Source organism: Rhinolophus ferrumequinum (assembly GCF_004115265.2).
Source record: "Rhinolophus ferrumequinum isolate MPI-CBG mRhiFer1 chromosome 5 unlocalized genomic scaffold, mRhiFer1_v1.p scaffold_110_arrow_ctg1, whole genome shotgun sequence".
NCBI classification, from domain to species: Eukaryota; Metazoa; Chordata; class Mammalia; order Chiroptera; family Rhinolophidae; genus Rhinolophus; species Rhinolophus ferrumequinum.
Window position 1 is genome coordinate 5,109,665 of NW_022680355.1, and position 27,426 is coordinate 5,137,090.

Consider the following 27,426-nt stretch of genomic DNA (forward strand, 5'->3'; position numbering starts at 1 on the left):
ATAAAAACGAGTGAAACAGTTTTCATAAATAAAATCCATAGTATATTATGTGTTCTCTATTTATATTTTATGTGCTTTTTAGTTTGTCAATCAAATACGACAGACAAAGTCAATGCTTCTAATTTTAAGAATGCCTTTAAAGCTAATCCATGCTAAGATGTGTCGGTGCCCATTACACCTTCCTCTTTCTTTCCAAACATCATATTTCTTTAAGGTCAGCATTTCATAGACTTTTAGGAGCCCAGTCTTTACATCATCCAATAATTCTCCCAGTGGAACCAGTGGTCACACGACAGATGGTGAGCATCTGGTCTGCCCTCCCCTCGAGGTTTAAGTCATTAAGAAGAACATCAAGTTCAGGCATATATGAGTGTTGCAGGTTACGTATGTTTCAATGAGTCCTGTCTGTCCCCAGGTTACATTAGAAAATAATATTATTTTCAAGTTTTGGTTTCTTAGGCAACAGAAAATTATTGGACAGAATGTGTCTGGCTTAATTTAAGTTGAAAGTCTTTTTCCAGTCATCTGCAGTAGTAGAGGTTAATAAAGGTTACGTGAAGGAGATACTACACTTGATATGATAATCAGCCATGTGAAGGAGAGTTAAGAAAAGGCACTAAAAATGTAAAATGATACGTTGGGATATTATGAATATAATTTAATATACGAACGACACTACTAACAACAACAATAATACAGCTAAATAATGTTTCAGAAGATTTTGAAAACCAAACCAAAACACAAAAGCTCCTTAGGCAAGTACTGTGGAGTTAGTTCAAGTTTGTGAGCCACAGTTAATCTCTCCTGCCGTCCCTGTGCTGGGATTTTAAGATGGAGCAATCTCTCCCCACTGGGAACTTGGTTTGCTGCACAAGCTTTCTGGTGGACTCTTAGAATCCATACAGCTCCTGAAACTACTCTGCAGTTTATGGTATACATGTACGTATATTTAATCCATGACAGTGCATAAATACCACACGATTCAAAGAGTTCATGATCCTGTAATATCAAGAAATACAAAGGGGTTATAAAAATTGTGAACTAAATAACTCATTTAACAGTTTTAGATTAATAGGCTTTTCAGTTAGAGGATCAGACTTTAGTTCAATATCTACTTTTTCTCTTCTATTAACTTGAGCAAGTTATATTACTAGCCAGTAATAAGGATAAGTAAAAACTCCTCTGTAAAACAGGGTAAGTATGGGGTATACCACATAATGGTATGAGGATTAAAGGAGGTAACACTGTACAACTCTTAGGATGGTCTGTGATATAGAGCAAGTCTTCTGTAAATGGTAGAGGTGATGGTGATAATGATAGAGAGGGGGAAAGAAAAGAAAAAGGAGAAATTGGAGAGTGCAGTGGTGATGGAAATTAGGATTAATTGGAAATTCAAAAAAAACCCAAATATAACGGGCTGGATTAGAGTAATTATTTAATACTTTATGCATACCACTCACTAGTATAGAGTTGTTAGAAATTTATCTTCCCAGCAGCCCTATAAGGAAGGTGATATAATCGTTACTTTAAACATGAAGAACCTTGTACTTGACATACCTAGCTCAAAGTCACACAATTCATTGGTTGAGCAGGTATCATGGAGGGAAAAGCAGGACTCACTGGGATTGTAAGTCTTCCCAACAATCCGCCACGTAATTGCTGTCACTTCCCTGGTCTCTATATACATTAAGAGAAACAACAACCACAGAGAAAGGTGCCGCATTGCAAATTATTTACATTTTAAGCTTAAAAGTGATTTTTGTTTTGGTATTGATCACTTGTCCAATTTATAAGTGTTCCTGCTTTTCCAAAATGATACACCAGAGTGGAATTGAACTTGAATTCTTCCCAGAATGATCTTTCTACACAGTCAGTTGTGAGTTGTATTGGCCGTCAGCCACATGGTCATGACAACCAATGCAACAGGGTACAAGGCAGGGAGACATCAATGTGGCTAAAGAGCCTGGGACCTGTGCTAATTCTAGTATCAACCTGTGGATTCCCGGTTCCCATCTAGGAACCATCTACTTACCTACTGGAAATATATTCAATCTCTCCATGTCTAATTAGTCATATACATCGCCTTCCATTTCATCAGCTCTCTGCTCGAAATTATTTAGAGTAAATTTAAGATGAAAACACTGTGTACTGTGTCTTTCCTTCTTAAGGATAAAGAACCTGGCTCTAAGTCAGAAATGTATAAGAACTCTTAGAAGTAATCTACAAATCTCTGTCCTCAAACACCTTGTTCTTGTCAACGCCACTGTTCTGTCCACTGGGCTCCATTATCCATGCAAGAAAGTGCACACGCAGGTTCTCACGGAATCATTCCGATGTAAAGCCAGTCTATGTTTTTACTCGCTGTGATCAAAGTCATTATTCATGACCCCACCAAAAAAAATGTGCAGCTGTGTGTATTTTGAGGCTCTGCAGTATCACTCTACTGTTTTGTTTTGTTTTTGTTTTTACTAAAACGAAACTCTTATTTAAAAAGCCTGAAATTGTACTAAAGACCAAAAATAACCATACAACGGTTTCTCTAACAAGGTTTGTATCTATTTGTGCTTTATCATATTGGTGGGCTATTTTTAATCAAACCAGCTCATTTCTTGTTTATGAAGGAAGTTTCCCATCTGTTCTGTTCTGCTGAGCTTGACTCCAGTGCCTGCGTGTAGCTCTTTACTTTCATTTCAGCACCCTCCTCCCTGTTGTAATTAGTTAAATAGGAAGGAGTAAGCATGGGCAAGATGGGAACTACACCTCTGGAAAAGCACGTCACATTGCCTAATCCAGGGGAGAAGAATGTCTTTTCTTGTGGTCAACCACCCTGGCATGTGAAGAGAATGAACTCATCCAAGGAGCAGGGCCACTGAACAAATTTGGGGAATACAGAAAAGTAGCCTAGGAGAATTCTTATACTTTCAGCAACTAGGAAGGAGTTTACTCCCAGTGTTTAGATTCAATGCAATGGCTATCAATAATGTCCTTCTTCTTAATAATATTTATAATTAACTGTGATTTTCTGTGATGCTTATTTTCAGAATGTCCAATGGCTTACTGCAGAAATGGTGGGACTTGTGTAGTGGAGAAAAATGGTCCTATGTGTCGGTAAGGAGCACTGTCTTTTTTTTTTTTTTTTTTAACATTTATTGCAGTTGGCGGACTTATTTTTCTTGAGGCTAATAGAATAGAACGTCAGTGAATATGTGGTCATGAAGTTAAAAATAGTGGATAATGACATTATGGACATTTATCTGAATAAAAGAAAGGAAGATGAGTGCATTTTAGAAAAATATCACTTAATATGATTTTATTTCAATATTTTATATTATATGTACTATATAGTTTTAATAATACTCATTAATCCGTGTTTTTAATATTTATATCAGGTTAGAAAAAGATTTTTATATGGGTATCATCCTAGTTCAGATGAACTCTGTATCATTCCTTTCTCCTTTTTTATTTCAAGTTTTATATTTCTCTCTTCTATAAATAACAAAAAAATAAATTAATTCATAAATAAAATCTATTGCTGGTTTATGCAGTGGATGTTTATGAGTAGCTAAAGTTAAGGTACAGATAGGGAATACCTTTGCATACTTAAAATATTTTTAAAGCAAAAATAAACAAAAACAGGCCTGTGATTTCTTTGGGGAATTATTTGCATTGCATATCAAAGAGTGCTTGATTTTTTTCTCTCAACCTTTAGGGAATTGTGCAGAATAGTTTCATAAATTCCAAAGGAAATAATGCATAATCCATTATGTTTGTGTCTGTGACTTTTTAATCTGGTACACCAATAGACATTACTTTGCTTATTAGAGATCTGATTGCAGATTGATAGTCAAGTCATAAAAAAATCATACAGAAGTATCTGGAAGATACTGATTAATGGTTGCTTAAATTCTTATAGCCCTCTGATCAACACTCATGTTTTAGGAAATGTTGTTTATCCCTTAAAAAAAGTAAAATCTTCTATGAATTACAACAACAACAAAAACTTTTATGATGAGATACATTTAGACACTGTTTTAACATTGTTGAAACTAAATTATTGATGGGTTTCTCAAAGTGTTTTGTGTCTCAAATTCATTACATAATTTATTTCACATCTCAACAAAATTATATGTTTCTCTGTATCTGTTTTTATGGAAATTAATGTGTCATAAACAATAACTTGATGGAAAGATGGGATGTATAATATCAATTTCTAAAAACTCTTGAAAGAAACTGAGAATGACGTTATAAATAATGTATATTGAATGTCAGCTGAGTAATGTTTTGTAGAGTCAACTGTTTACAGTAAGGAGGTTTGAATTTTGTCCTCCCTAACCCTGATAGACAAGAAAGCCCCAGACTGTAGCTAGTCCCAGCTGAGCAAGCAAAGACTTTTGCATTCTTGGCAACATCCTCATGTACTTAAATAAACTTTAAAAATCAAAATCCAGATGGTAACGTCTGAAACTTGTTACTCTCAAACAAGAAAACTAATATTGGGAGAAGATGTGAGAGGAGGGCTGAGAGGGAGATGGACTAAACAAAGGAAATGAATGCAGAAAATTGTAGAAAGCAATTCATTGACTGGGAAGTCCATCAAATATTTTAATATGTTAATTTTGATAATAAATACCCTTCTTCCCCAAAAATAAGACTTAGCTGGACAATCAGCTCTAATGCATCTTTTGGAACAAAAATTAATACAAGACCCGATCTTATTTTACTGTAAGACCAGGTCTTTATAATATACCATATCATATCATATCATATCATATCATATCATATTATATATCATATCATATGGGGTCCTATATAATATAACGTAATATAACATAATATAAGACCGGGTCTTAAATTAATTTTTGCTCCAAAAGACACATTAGAGCTGATTGTCCGGCTAGTTCTTATTTTCGGGGAAACACGGTAATATTTTTCAATAGCTAAATAACTATTAATACATCACCATCAATATAAACAAATGTTTGGAATTAATGACATCAATAACATAGGTGTGAAAAAATGACTTTCAAAAAAATGTTTACATTATAATATGGTATTTAAAATTTTGAACTGAAATTTCTATATGTTTACTGAAGTAATTTTTTTGAAAGCATACAGTAGTATAGCAGACAAAAAGTAAAAATCCTAAATCCAAATCTTACTCTTTAGTAATCCGTTCTATATTTACTTAGAGATGTTTTTTCATTTCACAAATACATGTACACACACAAATGTACTTTGTTTCTTAAAGAAATGTGAATTATACTTTATGCATACACATTGTTTTCTTTTCTCTCTTCACGAAATATGCTATTCTTCTGCATCGGTACATATGATTCTAGACCCACCACTGACTGGCAGTGTGGTTTTGGGGAACTCCATAATCTGCCTGTTTTTCGGCTTCTCCTTGGTAATATGAAGAAAATAACACCAGCTATCTCAGTGGGTAGCTGTGAGATTTAAAGGGGTTAACATATGTAAAGCACTTTGCACAGTGCTGGACACGTATAAGACGTTATGGAATGCTAGCCATCAGTATTATTTTATCACTCCTTTTTATGCTGTGGGTTTGTCATCATTTAATATATGGGTTTGTCATCATTTAATTAACCCCATTAATCCTACCAATGGTTACTTAGTTCGTAATTATTTGCTCTCACATATAATCTTGCAGTATCCACCCTTGCACAATTCTTTATTTCAAAGTGTAATGTGTCTTACTGAAATGCCAAATAATCATTTAAATTATTTCTAATTGCACTTAGTGTCAAATTTATTTCCAAGTAAATTTAGTATCCAGTTCATTCATCACATACAGGTATTCGTTTTTGGATGTAAGGTTAAATGAAGGCAGCTTTAGAATACAGAGTTTTAGAGTAACTATAGGGCGCTACAGAAAGATGTTGGCTTTATGTCAGGCCCTACTGCCTCATTAATGAGTGGTAATTCATTGCCTTTGTCACTGAAAGAAGTGACAACAGCAGAGAAGTACCAAGCTCTCTTCCAAACCATTGTGAATACAAGATTTTCCTGGGCCCCTGAGGAGGTCTATCACCAAAGCCTTTAGATTTCCTCTGAGGATCTAAGGTGCCTTGAGAAAAGGTTTTCAGGCTTTATCTATAATCTCTGAGAAGACACACTTTAGAAGTAGGTTATTTGGTTTCCTGGGAGTTTGTAATTATCCATAAGAGCAGAAACTACTAGGTGAACCAGGGTTTTCTCCCACTTGAGAACCACCACCGGCGTGGCATGTTTGAGGGCTGAAGAAGCCAAGCATGAGCCAAAAGAGGGAAATCACCCCTCACCTAGAAGACTTGGTTATTATATTATTTTGATACGATAATATGTTTGTTAGAAAAATAGACTGAGCTATGTAATATAAATTCCAAATGAAAAGTGAAGGGCAGGAAAACAAGAAAGAAAAGAAAATCAAGTCATCAAGGTTAAAAGAGAGAAATAGGAAGCAGCATCAAATTAAAATACATATTTAATTATATAGATAATTTTATTATATATATTTATGCCCTATTTAATTTTAAAAAAGAAATAGATCTAGAAGAAGAACTGAAACAAAAGGTAAGAAGAAAAAGATTTGGCAAATGAAAATAAAAATAAAGTGTAGTGTCTTTATTAGTTTTAAAAAGCCACAAAATTATAGCTTAAATACATTTTTTAAAGTGATATTATTAAATTAAAATGACTCACTCCAAAAGTTACAACAGTCAAACATCTTTATGTGTCAAAGAACATAGTAACAAAATGCAGAAAGCAAAAATTCCAAGGTATTCTAAGAGTATTTAATTTAAAAAAAAAAGACTCAAAACAAAAATAAAAATGATATGTGCATATGTATATATACATATTTATATGCATATATATAGAGGGTGCCAAAAAAATGTATACACATTTTAAGAAAGGAAAAAACTGTATTAAAATTTAATACTCATTATATACTCATAACGAAAGCTGAATACAAGTCATGTGTATAAATTTTTTGGCACCCTTGGTGTGTGTGTGTGTGTGTGTGTGTGCACGCCTGTGTACAGTAATCAAAAACTATGGTGAATGTTTAAATTAAAAAAAAAATTATTACAGTAAAAGACACATTGCCATTAATCCCCCTCAAAATACTTCCCATCTCTTCAAACACACCTATCCCGTCATTCTTACCACTTTCTGTAGCAGTTCTGGAAGTCCTCTTTCGTGAGTATCTTTAGTTGTGCTGTCATGGCTGCCTCAATGTCCTGAATTGATTCAAAACTTTTACCTTTTATGGTTATTTTGAGTTCAGGGAAGAGCCAGAAGTCACACGGTGTTACATCTGGTGAATAAGGTGGATGAGAACACACCGTAATGGTTTTATTTGACAGAGATGGCCATACCAGAAGCTATGTGTGGCACAGAGCCTTTCCGTTGTGATCACAAACTATGGTGACTGCTGCTGCTGAGTGCCATCCAACAGAAAGGCAGGGATCTTCAATACAGGAAGTGACATGTCAAACCTTAGTAATTGTGTGTGACAAGTTTCAACTTGTTTGGTGCAGTCGGGTTTGAGCTACAGTTGAGAGAAGGTGTGTTTTAAAGTGCCGTAAATCATCCTCCATCATGACGATGCTCCATGTCACACATCGCTCCTGGTATATGGCAATTTCTGTCACATAGGAACATTACGGTGTGTGCTATCTACCTTATTCACCGGATCTGGCACTGTGCAACTTCTGGCTCTTCCCCAAAGTCAAAATGATTCAGGACATCGAGGCAGCCACAACAACACAACTAAAGACACTCGTGAAACAGGACTTCCAGAACCGCTTCAGAAAGTAGCAAGAATGATGCGATAAGTGTTCAAAGTGAGTGGGAGTGTTTTGAGGGGGATTAATAGCAAAGTGTCTTTTACTGTAATAAATGTTTTTAATTTAAACATTCACCATATTGTTTGAGAAGTCATTTCTCATTTGTCACCTTCTCAAGGTGGCAATATTTGAGGGTGGATCCCTTTTTCTGTTTACCTGCAGTCTGGGGTATCACTGGTCACCCTTTTCACCCTTCTTAATTATTTCCTTCTTTTTTCCCTGATGCCCAAATACTAAAGTGCTCCAGTCTTCAGTGCTTGAAATTCTCTTTTCTGCCTCCCTTGCTTACTACATGATCTCATCTAAGCTTGGGTTGCTTTACAGATTTTGAGTACAACATAGCAGCACCCCAGACCTGTCCATTAAATTACACATTCTTAAATTCAATTGCTAACAATACCCCACATTTCATCCAGATTTCATTTCAATATCTAATAGGCATCACAAATTTAGCCTAGACAGGCCACATTCTTCTCTTTCTCCAATCTTTGCACACACTGTTCCCTCTACCTAGAGTTTTGTTTTGCTACCTTATTTGCCCAAAGTATGCTTTTTAATCCTTTAGGTCCAATATAAGTGGTATTTTCCCTAGGAACCTTTCCCAAACCAACCAGAGAGAATGGCTCATTCTTCCTTCTGGGTTTCTCTGTTGCTTCCCTCACCTTGTTATTTTCACAAGTATTAGTTTTATTATTATTTTTTTTAATTCTTAGTTTAATTAAAAAAAAGTTTTATGAAAACCTGCACTATCTATCCTATTAAGAAATACATTTCCAAAAATTTTTATCCTTTGTGACTATCAAAATTTGTTTTGCTCAATTTTTACTAGTTTTATTTATAACGATAACTTGGACAATTATGGTCATTGAAAATTTTAAAATAAATCGTTCTTATTTTATTGCAGAAAGGTTTAAAAAGGTATTCAAAGTTTTTTAAAGCATAAAATAAATTAGGACAGAAATCTCTCATAAAGAGAAATCAAAATATTAGTTTAAGAAGGAAAAGGAACAATTAATATTTCTAACTGCTAAAGACAAACTGCTTTGTGCATGTTTTGTTGGGAGGTGATGTGTATCTAATCATCCTGGTACTTACATTGCAATGTCTACATTTAATAGAGTGCTGAAAGAGTTTTATTTACAGTAGCCTGCAGAGTATGCCCTTTGCAATAGCTTAATGTTAAGATGAAAAATTTTAAATTTCGACTTTAAAGGGACTACAAAGTTTTTCAATACTCTTTTGGGGAGTGTGTGAACAAAACTTTTGAAAGCCATTATCCTAGAAAATAAAAGTCATGTTTTCCATAACTTTCATGACTAGTACCTAATACGTATCTGACATCGTAAGACCTATTTGAATAATATGCTAAATGAATGAATGAATGACTACAAATGGTAAGTCCTGAAATTTCCAGAAAAGGTATCAGTACTTTTAAATATGTTCTTAAATGTATTGAGTTATGAGCAAATGACCCACTATACCCCAAACAACCCATCACTAAGGAACTATTGGGTACTTTCTATGTAGGCAGCAAGATGTGTATTGAATGAGCATTTAGCCTAGACAGGCCACATTCTTCTGTTTCTCCAATCTTTGCACACACTGTTCCCTCTGCCTAAAGCTCATTATACTAAGAGGAAATTACTTTCCAGTTTATAGGACAGAATAGCTACCAAAAAATGAAATAAATAAAAAATATATATTATCCATTAAGAAACTCTACTTTGCTACAATGACAGAAGAGGGTGCTCTTAAACTAGGAATCTTGTAAATTACCTCACATCCCCACCCCTAAGCTTGAGCTGAAGAAATAAATGCAATTTCCATTTGTACAAAGCCACTATTTAAAATAAAATGTAGCTTATGAGCACTCTACTTCCCACACCAAAACAACAACAACAAAAATAATCAAAAAGAAACTTGAAGCTAAAAGGAAAATACTCCAAGACCCTATCATTTAACTCTTGTCAGAAAAAAGCATTTAGCAATATGGAGGAGGGGACCCACATCTTAATTGAGAAATCCAAAGTTTAAATACAAAAACAGTAGCAATCAAATAAGAACTGATTGAACCCAGGGAAGAAATAAAACAAAAAAAGACTAAATTACAATTCTCCCAAGGGGAGAATAGAGTCCAATTAATAAATGTTGAACACGTTTGTGAAAATAACCAAGATAGTGAAAAGGTGAGCACACAATGTGATGAAAGGATGATGTATCATAGAACTGCACACTTGAAACCTATATACTTTTGCTAACCAATGTCACCCCAATAAATTTAATTTTTTTAAAAAATCTATTAAATAAAAAAATAAAATAAGATAAAGTAAAATGAGTTAAAGAGAAAGTAGTTAAAGTGGAAGATAAAGAACATGCATATAATCGGAATCTCTGAGGAGGAAAATAAAACAGTGGAACAGAATTATTATTTAAAACTGTAATCCAAGAAAAAAATTTGAGAAGTGAAAGAGACCTGAATTTACATAATGAAAGGGCCAACAGTTACCTCGGAAATCTGACACAAAGTCAGCAACTCCAAGACATGTCCTAGTAAAAATATTAGACTTTAAAATAACAAAAAATACACTAATGACCTCTAGAGAAAAAAGACCAAATAATAAGGACAAGAGAATAGTCTAGGTTTAGACTTCTCAAAGCAAAGAAACAAAGAAAGCCATTGTTAATTGTCTACAGAGTTGTAATAAAGTCTTTGACAAAATTTAATATACATTCCTGATTTAAAAAAAAATTAAGTGTAGGGAAAATATGAATTGATATCCAACTGATACTTCTTAGTATGATAAAATATAAATTCCTTATTCTTAAATTGAGCATCTTACTTAATAGAGAATCACAAAAGGCATTTCCTTTAAGATTAGGAACACAGCAAGTATGACCATTGTCTTCACTGATATTTAATATTGTGTTGTATGGGAGATACTATGCAATACAACGTGACCAAGAAAGCATTAAAATTAGAAAAGATGAAATAGGACCACTTGCGACAACATGGATGGATCTTGAGATTATTATGCTAAGCAAAATAAGTCAGACAGAAAAAGTTGAGAACCATATAACTTCACTCACATGTGGGATATAAAACATAGAGAAATGAAAGAACAAGATAACCAAAAAAAGAAACAAAAAACTCATAGACACAGATAACAGTTTAGTGGTTACCAGAGGGGAAGATGGAAGGGGAATGGTAGAAGCGGGTAAGGGGGTCAAATACCGTCTTTCCCTGAAAATAAGGTCTATCCGGACCATCAGCTCTAATGCGTCTTTTGGACAAAAATTAATATAAGGCCCAGTCTTATTTTAATATAATGTAAGACCGGGTATAATATAATACAATATAACCGGGTCTAATATTAATTTTTGCTCCAAAAGACGTATTAGAGCTAATGGTCTGGCTTGTCTTATTTTTGGGGAAACATGATATATGGTGATAGAAGGAGAACGACTCTAAGTGGTGAGCACACAATATGATATATAGATGATGTATTATAGAAATGTACACTTGAAGCCTATGTACTTTTACTAACCATTGTCACCCCTATAAATTTAATAAAAATAATTAAATAAAAAAATAAATAGTAAACAATTCAGTAAGTACGGTTGGAGGATATAAAATAGCGTTCAGAAATAAAAGGTCTATATACACAAGCAAAACTGAGGAGGAAATGGAAAAGGAAACCCTATTTATAATAAAAACAAAAGATTAAATACATAGGAATAAATTTAATAAAATAAAAGCAAACCTATATGATAAATACAATCCCAAAAGACTTGACCAAGTAGAAAGAGATTTCCTTTTCTGGATAGCTGACTCATCATCGTGAGGATCTTAGTTCTCTCTAGGTTATCTATAACCTTAACACAATACCAATAAAAATACCCAGAAGCTTTTCATAGGGGGTAAACAATTTGATATTAAAGTTCATATGGAAAAATAATCATGGAACTGGCTAGTTAAACACTGAATAAGAGAAACTGTGAGAGGCTGAGTAGCCCTAATAGTATAAATAGAATGAAGCTCTTATTAATAAAATAATATAATGCAGGCACTTCAGCAAGCAATATGGACATTTCAGACTAGTGGTATAGAGTAGAAAGTCTAGAAATATATCTAACTGCATGTGAAAATTGAGTAAATGATAAAGACAGCATCACAAATCAGTAGGCAAGAATGGACTTTTTAAACAGAATTGCTAGGAAAACTACTTAACTATTTGGAAAAAAGATAAAATTAGAACCATACCACACACCATACACACATAAAAATAAACTTCAGGTAGATTTCAAATTCAAAGTGAAACCATACGTATACCAGAGAAAGACAAGGTGAATTTTTCTATAATCTGGATGTAAGAAAAAGTTTTTTTTCAATGACTCAAGTCCAAATGCAATCAAAGAAAATGCTGATAAATTTAACTACATAAAATTTTGGTTAAAAGAATCTTTTGCCTGGCACAAAAAAACAAAACAAAAACACATACCATAAACAATATCAAAAGACAAATGTCAATCTGAGAGAAAATTGCTTATATCATGTATCTCAGAAAAAGGCTAAATATCCCTAATACTTAAAGAACTATTTTAAAATATGGAGAAGGCCAAACATTATATTAAAAATGGACAATGATTAATTTTAAAATACATAAAATGATGCTTAAACATATGAAAAGATTCAACTTCAGTAAAGAGAAAGGCACATTTAAAACCATCTAAGATGCTATTTCCCATCTCGCCGACAAGCAACATGTTCTGTTGGCAAGGATGTGAAGAAACAAGCAGTTTGATCATGGAAATGCAAATTGGTATAATTCCTATGGTGGTGAATTTGGCAACATTTAACAAAACTGCATATTCATGTACTTTTTGACCTAACAATTCCACTTCTAGAATATAAACTGTTGGTACAACTTCAGCGCTGTGAGAATACATGTCTACAAGGTTACTCACTGTAGCATTTTTATAATTTCAAAATACTGGGAACAACCTAAATGCCTACATACAGGAGAGTGATTGGATAAACTGTGGTACATCTACCACGGACTAAAACTAGAACATGGAGCAATTAAGCAATGTCCCTTGGGCCAGATGTAGGAAAGGTGTTGCCTGAGACAGGCGAAAGGAAAATGAAGAAATGTACTTATAGTTACTGGAACTATTCTATAGCTTTTCTTTCATTTGACCCAAATATTAAAAATCAGAAGAGTGTATTATTAGCAATAATTACATGTCAGACATGTAAGTATTTGGCATGCCTTTGATCTTCCCATGAATCTATAGGGCAGATGATAGTGCGTCTAAGTGCAGATAAGGAGATGAGAGACTTGGTGAAATTATGTTATTTTCCCAGAGACAAAGAATACGAAGTGGTGGGGTTCAGATTCAAGCCTGTCTTTTGGCCAGGATCTGTAGTCCTAGGTTGTCACCCACTGAGGTATATTGCTTCTTGGGAGATTTGACTAGGTGGCTCACGATTCTATGACCACAAAATTCTGTAAGTGCAGATTTCATTCAAATGCCTGAAGAAATTCAAGAGGTAAACTTTATTTGCACCTGGCCATCTGCTGCTCTTTAACACACTGTGCACTTTTGTTCCTATGAATGTCCATGCTGTTCCTTTTGCCCATTTTGCACTTTCCCACCTTGACTACGTGAAAAACTCCAGATTCGATCTGTATGTCCATCGTATCAAACCTTCTGTCTAGACATGTCCCTGAACCCACATACATATGTGTTATGCAGTATACAAAAGAGGACAGGGATATGACTCCAAAAACAGGTAAACCGGGCTTCAGGTATGAATTGCACCCACCCTTCCTTGACTCCATGGTTTGGAATAAATCACCAAACCTTTTTCTAAAGAGGGAGAGAAAATAGACATTCACAAGAAAACAACATTCTCTGCCATGATAGACCTATGAATTGAAAAGGGATCTGTATTGCTGAAATGTATAATTCATAATTGTTTCATTTACGTAAGAACATTTTTTTGAATATTGCATCTAAGTGGGATGCACAAGTAATTTGTTTGCCAGTTTCTTTTTTAACATGATGAAAAACATCATCTCCATAGCAACCAAAACAGTTCTTTACTAGGTAGAATACAGAACAAATCAACAAAATTTAAGATCATGGCCTCTGTTATTTTTTCAAACATAGTACTCAGATGCTAAGGACTAACGTGTATATTCATAATAACACTTGAATGTTTCATAAATGAAAATCATTTCAAAGTTTCAAAAAGTTAATTCAAAGAGGATGGTGTTTAGATATCTTTTATGTAGCAAGCTTGAGAGGCCATGCAAGCATACTGTTTTCAAGTCCAACACACAGGAGACAATTTTATGGGAAATATAAATTACCAAAATTGCCCCAAGAAAGAGATGCTAAAATTGAACAGATTGGATGACATGGTAGAAGTTTTAAAAGTCAAATATGTAGTTTCTCCCTTCCAAAAAATTCAAATGTGTATGTCTATTTAAAAAACATACAAAAAACTGAAAGCCTTTTCCCTTAAAGCGAGGAATAAGAGAAAGAAAGGTCTGCTAGCACTGGAAATATTCAATGTGCTCAAAAGGATTTAGCCAAAGGAGCAAACAAAAGAAGTAAAAGTCAAAACATATTGAAAAAGAAGAAACACTGATATTATTGCAGATATTTACAGCCTGGGAAATTCAAGCAAATTAACTGTGACACTATTAGAATGATAAAACGGGTCTCCTGGGGTAGATGGATATAAGATAAATATGCAAGACCAGATAAATTTCATTTTCACAAGGAGCAATAATTGAAGAAGATAATTGGAAAAGAGTTCTATTTTGAAATAGCAGCAATTATTATAATATTTACAGGCCTACACTTAGCAGTAAATGTTTAAGGCCCTCAAAATAAAACTAAAAGCTCAAATGAAGGTGAGGATACTTGAAGACCTGATTAAATGGATAGGAAAATAATGTATGAACTTACTTTCTAAAAGCAGCAAAATTCAATAGTGTACAAATGACAATTAAAGAACCTTTTTAGCGTTTTAGATTTTTGTTTGTTTTTGTAATAGACCAATGGATTTTAATGTTCACCTAGAAAAACAAGTATAGTATTTAATGTCAAAATTAAGGATTGTGATTTGCTGTACTTGGTATTAAAGCTTGCTGTAATGTCATGGTAATAAGTATTGTGGACCTGGGACAGACAGAAAGAGACAAATCAACTACTGGAATAAAGAGTCTACAAATAGGGCTTGTGTAGTTATGTGAACTTAGTATAAAATGGGTGGCATTTCAAGTTGATTAGAATGAATGGGTTGAACTATATAATAATTGATATTAGGACAATTGGTTAGCCATTCATTTAAAATAAACATTAAAAAATTATAAAGATTGTTAGAAAAAGTATAGAATAAGCGAGTATTTTAAAATCTTGAAGTATGGAAGCCATTTATAAGTTTACTAGCAGCCATAAAAGAAAAAATAAACAGATGTGAAAATTTGACCACATGAATGGTTCGTTAATAGAATGAAAACTGCAGTATGATGAAAACCACCATAAACAAAATTTTTTAAAAACACCGTAACATGCCACAAGAAAGATACACGATATATAATACAGAAAGGGATTGGCTTTAATATATATAGTGTTCTTCTCAAAGCAATATAAATTATGCAGTAGATAACTAGACAAAGATTCTTCACAGAAGAAGGAATATAAATGGTCAACACATCTGAAAAAAGTTTAACCCTGGTTAATAAATAAGTGGAAAGTAAACCTTTGAAATTCTAGTTTTACCTCTCAAAGTGACCCACAAAAGTGTAGTAATAAACACTATTTATAAAAATACAGAAATATTGGCCCTTTTATACGTAGATTATGGGAAGATAACCTGTATATTTAGGAAGCAAAATATATAACATTGAGGAAAAGAAACTTCGAGGAAAGGCAAAGTGGCAATGTCCATTCAAGATTTTAATATTCACACTCTTTCTCTCAGCAACATCAATCCTAGGAATGTAGCCTGCTAACGTAGTAACAAGAAACATAGAGATAAATGTGTTGCTTTGGTATTTTGTAGCACTCTTTTGAAAACAGACTTAAAAGTTCAAAATACTGACATGAAATATTATACAACAATTTTTAAATGGAAAATACGCAGCCTGACAAAGAAAAGGATCTCTATTGTTATGTGAAATGTGTAAATTCCAAAATAATATTCATGTGTAGGGGGAGAAAGCGTGTAAAAGCTTGCATGTAAAAATGAAAAACAAGTCTAGCAGCATATACCTCAAAGTATTAGGAGTCGTGAAGTGACCTCTCTAGAAGGAGATGGGCTTTGGGGGAAAGGGCAATTTCATATTTTAGTTTCTGCATGTTTATCTTTACAAGCATTGCTTTTGTTACTTAAACGTGCATTTTTAAAAAGGTATCTTTAAAACAGCTATTACGTTTTTTAAAAAGCAATAAATAACATCTCTTACAGTAAAAGGCAAAGCCAACTGGCTGCTTTTAATATTGTCTCCCAGATGAATGTTCCTGTCCCTTGGTTTTCTTCCCCTGTTGTCAGAAAGCATTACACACTTTCTGCTTCGTGCAGAGCCAAACAAGGCAGACAGACCAGGAATGTGATTGAACATGAAGCAAATAGCCTCTCTCACCAAGCCTCCCACCCTGCTTCATTCCCAAAGCTGGACTCTCTTCTAGTCACAAGTGCCAAAAAAGTTATGAAAATGAAAAGCACAGTAATACCTAATTTGCCTCCTTGTCCCCTTTCCGAGAATGAAAGCCACATGATGTGTTTGTGCGCTTAGCTGTTAAATTGCTTTTAGACTTCCCATGCCAGCCGTAAGCTTTCACAGCTGAAAACGGCATTGCTTTGACAATTCGATGTGAGTGCCTCTCGCGTGACCTGTTGACTCATCCAGGGAGGGCATTCTCCAAGGAAGGACATGGTCCAGATTCCGTTCACTGGTCACCACTGACAGGGATTTGTGACCCAGATATTTTCCAAAGTCTCTGGTATGACCTGACTGTTAAGTAGATACTTCTCTCCTCCTGGAAGAAAAGTGGTAGGTTATTTCTGGGGCCGTATCTAATGCCAAAGGACTTGCTTTAAAAGAGAGAACAAGGGATAGCTCTCTATATTATGAGGATGAGGAACTTGAAAAAACTCAGTACTTCACCGATCCTAAAAATAGCTGCATAGGAAAATGTTCCCCCTTTCTCGACACAGCTTGGACTTTCTCGGTTTTCCTAGCATGTGCACAGCCAAGCTTTCATGGGTTAGCAGTTGGTTGGAAATGACATCTTTTCTTTCTTCGCTGTGAGTGATGTGTGTATGTGTCCAGTGCCCTCTATTGAATGTGACAGGGAGAGAGACACACACAGCCCAGTGGTGGCGCTCAGAGACCTGAGCTTCGAAGAACGCTGACAACAAGTCATTCTTCAGACTGAATCGCACAATTTCCCAAACCAGGCTCCCTAGTGGCACTGGAACCTTTGGCCATCCAGCTCTGCCTTGATCCTACATGGCTTTTCTTCCTGCTCAGCCAGCATGCGTTTAACTCTGTCACAGGAGAAGCTTTTGTGCTGTTGCTAGGGGGCTGATCTCTGCCTTACAGAAGCAAAATCTAGCAAATGAGGTAGAACTTTTTGAACTTACCCCTCTTACTAGTGAAATGTTGACAGAGCTAAGTAGTTCAATGCATTTCAATTCTGCACCCCTGTGGGATTTTTTTTATCCTCTAAAAGCCCTGGTTAAGGCGTGCTGTTGCCAGAACCTGCTGCCCATCTGTGACTGGGATGTAGGTGTTCCTTTGTATGCTTCCCGGAGACACTTCAGTTTGCTTTTCCTTATTTTCACAAGAAGGAAGAAAGGTGATGGAAGTTGTTTATATCTCCAAGTTTAAGATTAAATTATTACTGTTCATGATCAGTGGCTAGATTTCATGGAACCTGTAAGTCTGAAGGTCCATGCTATCCTTCTGTTTACAATGTGTTGAAAAATTAAGAATTGTGAGAGTCACATATATGAGAACTGGAAAATGTCACACACAATATGGAAAAATAATTTTCCAGAAATCATGATAGGGCTGACAGATCTTCTACTTGTCTTTTCATTCCGTTTGTGGGCAATGACTGACCACACAAATGCAATGGGGTAAATAGCACAGAAGCAGCAAGAAAAGAGATAAAAGGGAAGAACGTGCATTTTGGTATTGCATAAAGAAAAAGGTATTCCTTTTTAATGTATTGCTTGGGATCCAGAATCAAAACATAGTAAGATCACTTCACAATAAATATTTATGTTTCATTGTCACCACCACCTAACAGTGTTGAAAGCAAAAGTGGTATGCTTTCTGAATATAGAGAGAGATTTTTAATTTTGGAAGAAGCATATTTTCTAATAATTGTACTTTTAATTTTGTAGATAAAAAAACTCAAGAACACTGGTTTCTTGTTAGAGCGCCAGAATGAGAATGTGTTTAGTTTGAATAAAGAATTCAATATAGGAAATAAGGTTTTACATATATTATTCTTTTTCATTTTGTAGAAATTAAAAAATTGTAAGAGTTTTCTGGGTAGCAATATAAATTATAATGCATTGTGTTTTCCTGTGGTTTGTCATTTTATGATGTTGAGTGAATGCGAGTTATATACATAAGAAGGTATATTTAATACTAGTAAGTAGCATATAATACGAGGTCTGACAATTAAGAATGCGAACTCATCCTAGAAAAAGTGCTGCATACCTCATTGCTGAATATCATTACGGTCACCTTCAAAGTACTCCCCTAGGGAAGCTTGGGGAAGCTATACACCGATGCTAGCACCTAGTCCACCCTTCAAAGCAATTTTGGAACTCTTTTTCTGGAATGGCCATCAGAGCTGTCGTCGAATTACCCTTGATGTCCTGAATCTCATCAAAATGTCTTCCTTTCAATATTTCCTTCATCTTCGGGTAAAGAAAGAAGTCACTGGGGGCCAGATCAGGTGAGTAGGGAGAGTGTTCCAATACAGTTTGTTTACTGGCTAAAAACTCCCTTACAGACAGTGCCTTGTGAGCTGGTACATTGTTGTGATGCAAGAGCCATCAATTGTTGGTGAATAGTTCAGGTCGTCTAACTTTTTCAGGCAGCCTTTTCAGCACTTCCAGATAGTAAACTTGGTTAACTGTTTATCCAGTTGGTACCAATTCATAATGAATGATCCCTCTGATATTAAAAAAGGTTAACAACATTGTTGCAACGAGTTCTCAAATTTAATTGTCAGACCTCGTATATTCTTTTTATGGTATATTGTTCCCTAGTATAAATCACCCTAGTGAACATGTAGTTCACCCTAGTGAATATATATCCATATTGACAAGTAAGTATTTTACCTGTGTTTCTTTGTTTGTTTTTATTGTAAAACATCACAGTATATAAAACTTAATCATTCATTGAATATCCAGTATGTGGAATATTGTAACATGCAGGAGAAGGAAAACTGGGATTGGAATTAGAAGATCTGCCTTTACTACACTTAATTACATAGCAGTATCAGTCAGGGACCTAACAGAAAAGATAAGGCACACCAGATGGCTAAAATAACAAAACTTCCAAGAATACTTACTTTAATGATGATATAGGCAAGGTTAAAGGGACGATAAGGGAAGCTGGTAGTCCCAGATACTAGTGACAGTAGAAAGCCTAAATTGAAGGGACAAAGAGTATGTAGAGCTGGAGCTGCAGAGAGGGCCTCGTAGCAGGAATAGTAGTTGGGGAAGGATGGGGCAACTGCCCTCGTAGAAGAAACCCATCCAAAACATATCCAAATTCTCTCTACTCCCACCCTCCAGCTTCAGATCCTATTGACTAAATCCAATAGAGAGCCACAAAGGGAACATAGAGAAGGATGCCATCCAGAGTGGTCTTTTTCCCAGGGCACAGAGTAGGGTGTAGAAGGGGGTCTGTGCCTGCAGAGTGGCCTTGGTAAATCTCCTAACCTCTATCTTGGTATATATATTGACTAGAAAGACCACCCAGCTTCTAGTTATAGAGATCTGGCTACAGTGACTTAAAAACTGAAGGAAAAATTCTTTTTTTTATAGTGAAAATTCTAGAGATAAATGATTACTGGCCTCATTTCCCTTGTTCAAGGATGCCACAACAAGTTCTGTGCTGCTTTTGACACATTCTGGGTCTGGTGCTCCATCATAACTCCTTTCCAGACAACTCAAAGATCGGGCTGAGGGGAAAAGGGACTTAACCAGAAACGCCGCCTCACAATCTCCACATATATCTCATTTTCCTAACAAATGTTCCGTGACACGATATTCAGGGGAAGTTTCGATTAAGGGTAAAGATCAATAAGATGATCACGTTACGAGAGATTGTAATTTTTAGACACTTTGTTCAACACTGAGGCTATTGACAGTGTTGAGAGGAGAATTTGGAGGGAGTGGACTTATGAAGATTTCCTGGCCATGCTGGGGTTTTGATTATTACATAAGATTGAGCATTCAAATCACCAGAAGGAGACTGGCATTTGTCACTTAAAGTGACTGTTTCAGCACTGATTCACCTAAAGGGAGCCGGGAAGTCAAGAGGCATACTGGAAGTTTTATTTATGTGTAGTAGATTAAAAGACCAAGGAAGATGAATGGATTTAAATTTTAGTGTATTCCAAAATCGATGCTTGTGCAATATACGGATTTAATACTTTTTTAGCTGGGCATTTTTCATGGTTCTTTTGGTAAGGAAGAAGGAAAGGAGGTACCCAGAAGTCTCTCCCACAGAACTTGTCTGCAGCTTGAGGAGGATGAACTAGCAAGACCAGAGTCCTCACACATGACTGTGCAGCTATAAAAATACATTGCACTATAAAAAGTAAGTAAACTATAAAAATTTAGTAAGAAGAGTTGGATTCCAGAGACTTATTTGACTAAGGCCAAATAAAAGGAGTATAAAAAAGGGCAAAATTCACTGGCCATTTGACTCCGGTAGAATCAGCACCAGAAGTCTTTCCAGTTTGATGGAAGAATACATGAAACGATGTGTGCAAGGAAGATTCCGCACTCGGATGAAATTAGGATGAAAAAAATTGCAGTTGTATCTTTCATATGCACCTGTTATAAAGCTGAATGCCTGTGGTGGCAAGGATTACAGATGCCCTGCGACTGTTACCTGGACCAAGCCACCTATGGAGTAAAAACTATGTATTTGAGATCTGGTATCATGGCAGAAAAGACTTGATTGGAGAATGAAGGGCAACCTAAGAGAGGTAACCTAAAACCACAAAATGGGGAAGAATTATGAGAGACAACTCCAATTCAGAATGAGCTCACAAAATAAAGCTCTACAGCACTAACAAATTCTAATGATAGAGATAGTAAGGAAAATCAACAATTGGGAAATATACTCTTGGTGAAATAAAAAAAAAAAATTAAAATAATTTCAAAATAGGTATGTTAAAGAATTGGATTTTACTTTATGATTCAGAAAAATTAAACTTGAAAGCTAGTCATGGAAATTTAAAATAAAATCCAATTCTAAGTTGAACACAGTTGAAGCTAGGATTAATAAATTGGAAGATATTATTAAGAAACTGACTCAGAATATAACACAAAATGTCAAAAAGATTTTAAAATATGAAAGAATACTTACAGTGTTTCCCTGAAAGTAAGACCTAGCTGGACAATCAGATCTAATGTGTCTTTTGGAGCAAAAATTAATATAAGACCTGGTTTTATTTTACTATACTATAAGACCGGGTATAATATAATATAACATAATATAATATAATTCCAGGTCTTATATTAATTTTCGCTCCAAAAGACACATTAGAGCTGATTGTCTGGCTAGGTCTTATTTTCAGGGAAACACGGTATGACAAGTGAGGATGGATTGATGAGCTCCAATATATGCCACTATGATTTCTAGAAACATAGAAAAATAAAATATTTAAGAAGCAATACTGAAAGAATAAAGTGGCTGAGAATATTTCTGATTTGAATAAAATCATGACTTCAGATTTAGCACATAAAGTGCTACAAACACATTCATGCACAAAACAAAACAAAAAACTAAAATCCACACTTTAATGTATCAGAGAAAATGGCAGGATATCAGGGGAAAGAGAAATTTTAAAAGCATTCAGAAAAAATGATACAAAATACTTATGAAGTTTCAACAATTAAACTGACCATGGAATTCTCCCAAGACTATAGAGACCAGATGACAACAGAGGGAAAATGCTGAGGGAACATAATTGTCAAATTAGAATTTCATGCCGTGGTAAACTATTTAAAATAAGCGTAAGGGTGAAATAAAGACATCATCATTCATACAGAAATCATGAATATTTACTACCCTTAGATAGTCCAATAAAAGAAATAATTCCTTGGTGATTACTTATGCAGACAAAAAGTTTATCCCAAAGGGAAAGTAAGGATGCACAAAACAATGGTGATTGAAGAAATTGGCAAGCTGTTCTATAAATGTACTGTTACCCTAAAAGTAATACCCATTTGTAAATTTGTTTTAAAAAGTCAGAACTAAAATCTGGGAAGTGATAACATTGAATAGAGGAAAGAGTAGTTCGGAGGGTAGTTACATTGCTAAATTCCTTTTTCATTTCAGAAGAAGATAGAATATATACATATATGTCAAAATTTACTATTTTAACAATTTTTAAGTGTAGAGTTAAGTAGTATTAAGTACATTCACATTGTTGTGCAACCATCATCCATCTCTAGAACACTTCATCACATACCAGATCAAAGAATTCTGGAGAGAAAGCAAAAGTTTTAGTCCTAATAGCTCAACAGAAGAAATGCCAAGGATATAATAAGGTTAAGTGCTTAAACAAAGGCAGAGGATAAGGTCACATGCCAAAAGACACTTTTCCCCCCTTCTTGGTTTCTCACCATGGATTATGAAAACATGTCAATTATGTTAAAAGCATAGGACAAAACAAAAAGAGGTGGATATGCAGAAATTGTTTAAAAGGTACTGAAATTAGTCGTAAAAGTTATGGGCACAGTGTTAGTTGAAAAGTGATACTGCATTAAGGGAGTAGGAGAAAATTAATTCTGGCAATGAGATTTTGGAACTCAATAATTAATTGAATATGAGTGAGGGATGACAAAGAAGAAGGAAGACTGAAAGATTACCCGAAGTCTTTTTAATAACTTGGAAAATGGTGGTAACTTGACATTCAAGTCTGGAAGAAGAGTTGTTTTTAAGAGAAGAGACCTACTATTCTATTAAACTATCCAGAAAGAATATTTCCTGCTACTTCAGGAATGTGAACCAAGCAATCCTTCACCAGGGCTAGGATTTGTTTGCAATTATTATGGCATTTTTTTTTCTTTTTTTTAGCCTTTGCTCTCAGATTCCAATGAGGTCACCTCCCACAAAAGATTGTCTGTGGAAGCTGAGTGTTTGGCAAGACTTCTAGTGAAGGAAGCCCAGACTGAAACCATAAGAGACATGTCAGCAAACAGTTTAACTTCCTTTTTGTCATGTGGGTAACCAGAGTAACAGGAAGACTAGGGTGTTTTGGTTTTTTTGTTTGTTTGTTTGTTTTTATCTTTTTAATTGAAGCCTCATGAGAACTAAATTTTTAAATTTTGCTTTATTTGAGGATGAGAGAGAGAAAGAGAGAAAGAGAGAGAGAGAGAGAGCCAGAAGTTCCAATATGGAGACAGATATAGATTATATAAAATGTGCAACATTTTCTCTTTAAAAACAAATCATACTATAGCAAAGAAAAATTTTAGCCTTGATACTGTGCTTGTACTTCAGAAAACACATCCATTTCACCAGTAATTAGGATTCAATTGTATACACAGTTGGACAAAACTCATGTGCTTATTTGTCTCTAGAATACTTTCAGTATATAGTCATCTCTAAATGGTCTTGATTAGGAAAATGGATGAAATGAAGGATCTTAAATTCAATTTGATCCCCACAAGTGTCCTATGAAATAACTCTCTGCCCACCACACATGGAAGTTCCCATACCCGTTAAAGCAATTATCCCCCAGCTCCCACCATACTTTTTGGGAAATACACAAAAAATAATAACACTTCAAAATAAGAGTTTGACCCTCCCAGCATCCCTAAAGGAGTCATTTAAATCTATGTCTTCTATTCCTTAGTGCACAGGAACTTTCGTGTACATCTCTGGTCTTCCACTATAACATCCATGTGAGAAATGACATACTAATTATTTTATTGGCCGAGGGAATTAAATAAGAGAGTAATGTACGAAAATTGAACACCAGTAGTTTTTCTGATCATATTTGCAATGTGTATGCCTCTGGCCAAGAGCTAACCACTGTATCATTTTCAGAATATAGATAATTTGAATATTTTTAACTCAACAAGACAGGATATAGTTTGAGTCACCATTCACTAAACCTTGGAGTTTCCATTGCCCTAAAGAGTCAGTCTGTGGCTTTATGTCTATATGTCACGTATATCACAATATATGGTATTTTTTCAGGAGTGGTGGTGGTGGAGATGGAGGTTATTTCCACAGCAAAGCTGGGCAAATTAAATTGAAATGAGTGTAAGTTACGTCCCTCTCCCCCAACACATACAACTACATTGACTTGCCATTGAATATGACACCCCAGGGGGTACTGCTCCCTTGTGTTCTCCTGGACTAGTCCCTGCAGGCCCATTACACTATCCAAGAGTGGCTCCAATCCTAAAAAAAAGCAGAAGGAGGGGGAAAGAAGGTGTGTTTTAATATTTTTAAATAAATAAATATCTGCAGTCTTTCTAAAAATGCAATTGAAATTGAACACTGAACATTTTATTAATGCTCCTTTCTACCCTAATTATATTCTGTGTCAAATATTTCATGGAGTCTCATAACTGTAGACTATTTTGGAAAATGTGGTATCCAATAGCATCTAATTCTAATTTGTATCTCTCTGGGTCACTGTTACCCTGTGGTTAAAAAGTTCCTTTCATTTCTTTCCTTGAGCCTATCTAGTTTCCTCCTTTCCCCATTCTACGCAATCCAGAAATAACTGTATTCATGGCATTACACAGCAAAAGAGCTGAGATGTGGAAATTATATAATACATTTTTGTTTTTTCAAATGAAAAGAAAAATAAGACCAAGGAAGGAGTTTGTCAGAATAGTGGAGTTTTGTCTTTGAAAAAAATTTAGTGTTGCATGTTTTTCATTTTGTTTTCATATCCAACTAGAAATCACCTAGGAATTGCTTTCTACTCATATTATTATCATCTTAATGTCATCCGTATTTATTTACCTTGGACATTCATTTTTACTAATGGCCTCATGGAAGTAAAAAATAGGCTGAAATAAGAGAAAAAGACTAAAATGATCAGGTTTAAACATCCCAAAAGTATGTTTATTACAAATTTATCAAGTTTAAGCATCCCAGACATATTTTTAATGTAGTATAGGCTCTGTGATGGTAGGTTATGTTTCTGTATGATAGCATATATGGTACAATGAATCTGATAAGCTGCAAGTAATACATAATGATATTCTAGCATTAATGTTTAAAATTGATTGTTAAATAAAATGGTTAAAGTGAATAATGAGTAACACTAAAATATTATATATAAACTATACATATCAGAGTACTAAGCAATAATTATATGCACACTCATTGCCTTTTGATCATTAGACAAAAACCTTACATGTGAAATGAAAACGTACATTCCGAAATACAAAAAGAATACGTTTTAAAAGAATGTGGTTCTTACAAAGATATCATTTGAGGCAGATTAATAATTTTGTTTTACTTATAGAACAAATTTTTTCCCAATACAATATTAGACTTGTTTAGAACTTTCTTTGTGGTGCTCGAGTTTCCCATTGCAAATTATAGGATTCAACAAATCTTCAAGGAATGACAGAAACCATTTGTTACATTCTTGGAACGAAAAGCCTTTATTAGGAGAGAATGAGCATTGTAGCTATGTTCCTCTATAATCTAATGAGTGTTTGTCTGTCTCTTATGCAAGCTCATTAATTGATTTTTAGTCCTTGGACAAGCAGCCTAAATGTAATTACAAGTGTATTTTACAAAATATTTCCCGACTACCAGACATGGCTTCCCCAGAGTCAAATTGTAAATTCAACACTCATGTGTTCAGTGACCCAACTTGTGTTACAATCCATACCACTAAAACCTGTCCGTTTATTATTTGTAATAACAAGTAAACTCATAATGGGAAGAACTGGAGATTATCTTTGTGTGAAATAAGGATTAATGCATACTTTTCCTCAAAATTAAAGCTAGTCTTGGTAATTTGGAGCATATTTTTAAAAAATGTTTTTGAATGATATAATTCAAACTCAATCCCAAACTCAATTTATTGAAACTTTAAAACATACTTTGCTTTTAAGTGATATGTCAGCAAAACAATTTTTTGTTTATTTGTTTGTGCATTTCCCTATGTTGGCTTGAATCATTGTGGAAACAAAATAACAGCCTATTTCAGAAAAATCTGTTGAATTTAGTGGTTAATTTTATCACTCTTCTGTGAAGGTTTATTGGACTCTGTGGTTTCCGGCATTAACAAAATAGGTAAATTTTTGACTGGGGCTTTGTGCTCCTGTTTTTGAAATCCATTTACAGGTACAGAAAGTACTTATGAAATGCTAAGCGAACCAAGCAAAAATATTGAGTTTCTTTATTTAAAACTCAGCCTACCTGCATAGTTGACCGTCTTACATTGTTACTTCCAATCCCTCAGTAAAAATGAAAGATGAAAGAAAGGTAAAATTAATATAAAAACAAGCTAGAAATTTACTGATTAGAATGGTGGGGGGAGGGATCAAAATAATCAGTACTGTAAATACACATATATTCCAACTGGACAAACCTACTTCTAGGGCGAAAGAGCAATACTCTGGATAATTTAGAAAGATCTAGGAACAACAGAAAAACATAATCTGCATAGAAATGCTTGAGTTCAATTTAGGTAACATTCCTATGAGAAGGTATGGGTCTTAAGTTTGAGAGTCTAGAATGAAAGAATAAAAAATTATCGGCGTCCATATAATAGAGAATGGGGTTGTGAGGTCAGAGGGCGGCCATGAGAGAAAATGTCTCTGCTAGGCTTCAAGGTGTGGTCCCAGATGGACTTACACAAACAGAGGCATTGCCATTGGCTCCAGAATGTTCTTTTTTCTTCAGGGTCTCATTGAACTTCATTCCTGTTATGACTTAATAGGTGCAGTAATTTTGTCATTAATTTGAACATTGCTGGCTTATCACACACTTGTGGATAATGATCTAGTCTAGTTTGCCCGTGCATGTCCTTTGTGTATTCTCTTTGTTGTAGGAAAACTTTTGTGTACCAACTAGTATGGGAATTATTGGTAATCTGGGTAACATAAAAATTGTTTAAGCTTACATGGGTAAGACTATGCATATTATTTATTCAGTTAGCCAGAACTGTACTTGGTTAAATTGTCCAATAATTTTACCATACTTTTATAATGTAAGCTTATATTATTTCTGACATTAGAGGGGGAAAAGTCAGAACCCATTCTCCTAGTTTGAGCCCCTGACTTCAAAACAGACAGATCAAATTA

The 27,426-nt window shown here is 34.6% G+C and overlaps 1 protein-coding gene across 1 annotated transcript in view; it reads left to right on the forward strand.

Moving 5' to 3' along the window:
* MALRD1 (MAM and LDL receptor class A domain containing 1) overlaps positions 1-27,426 on the forward strand; it is a 534,334-nt gene that overhangs the window by 441,489 nt on the left and 65,419 nt on the right. The window contains exon 36 of the mRNA XM_033100523.1: positions 3,042-3,108. Coding sequence (XP_032956414.1) covers positions 3,042-3,108 — 67 coding nt within the window. The remainder of the gene's footprint in view (positions 1-3,041; positions 3,109-27,426) is intronic.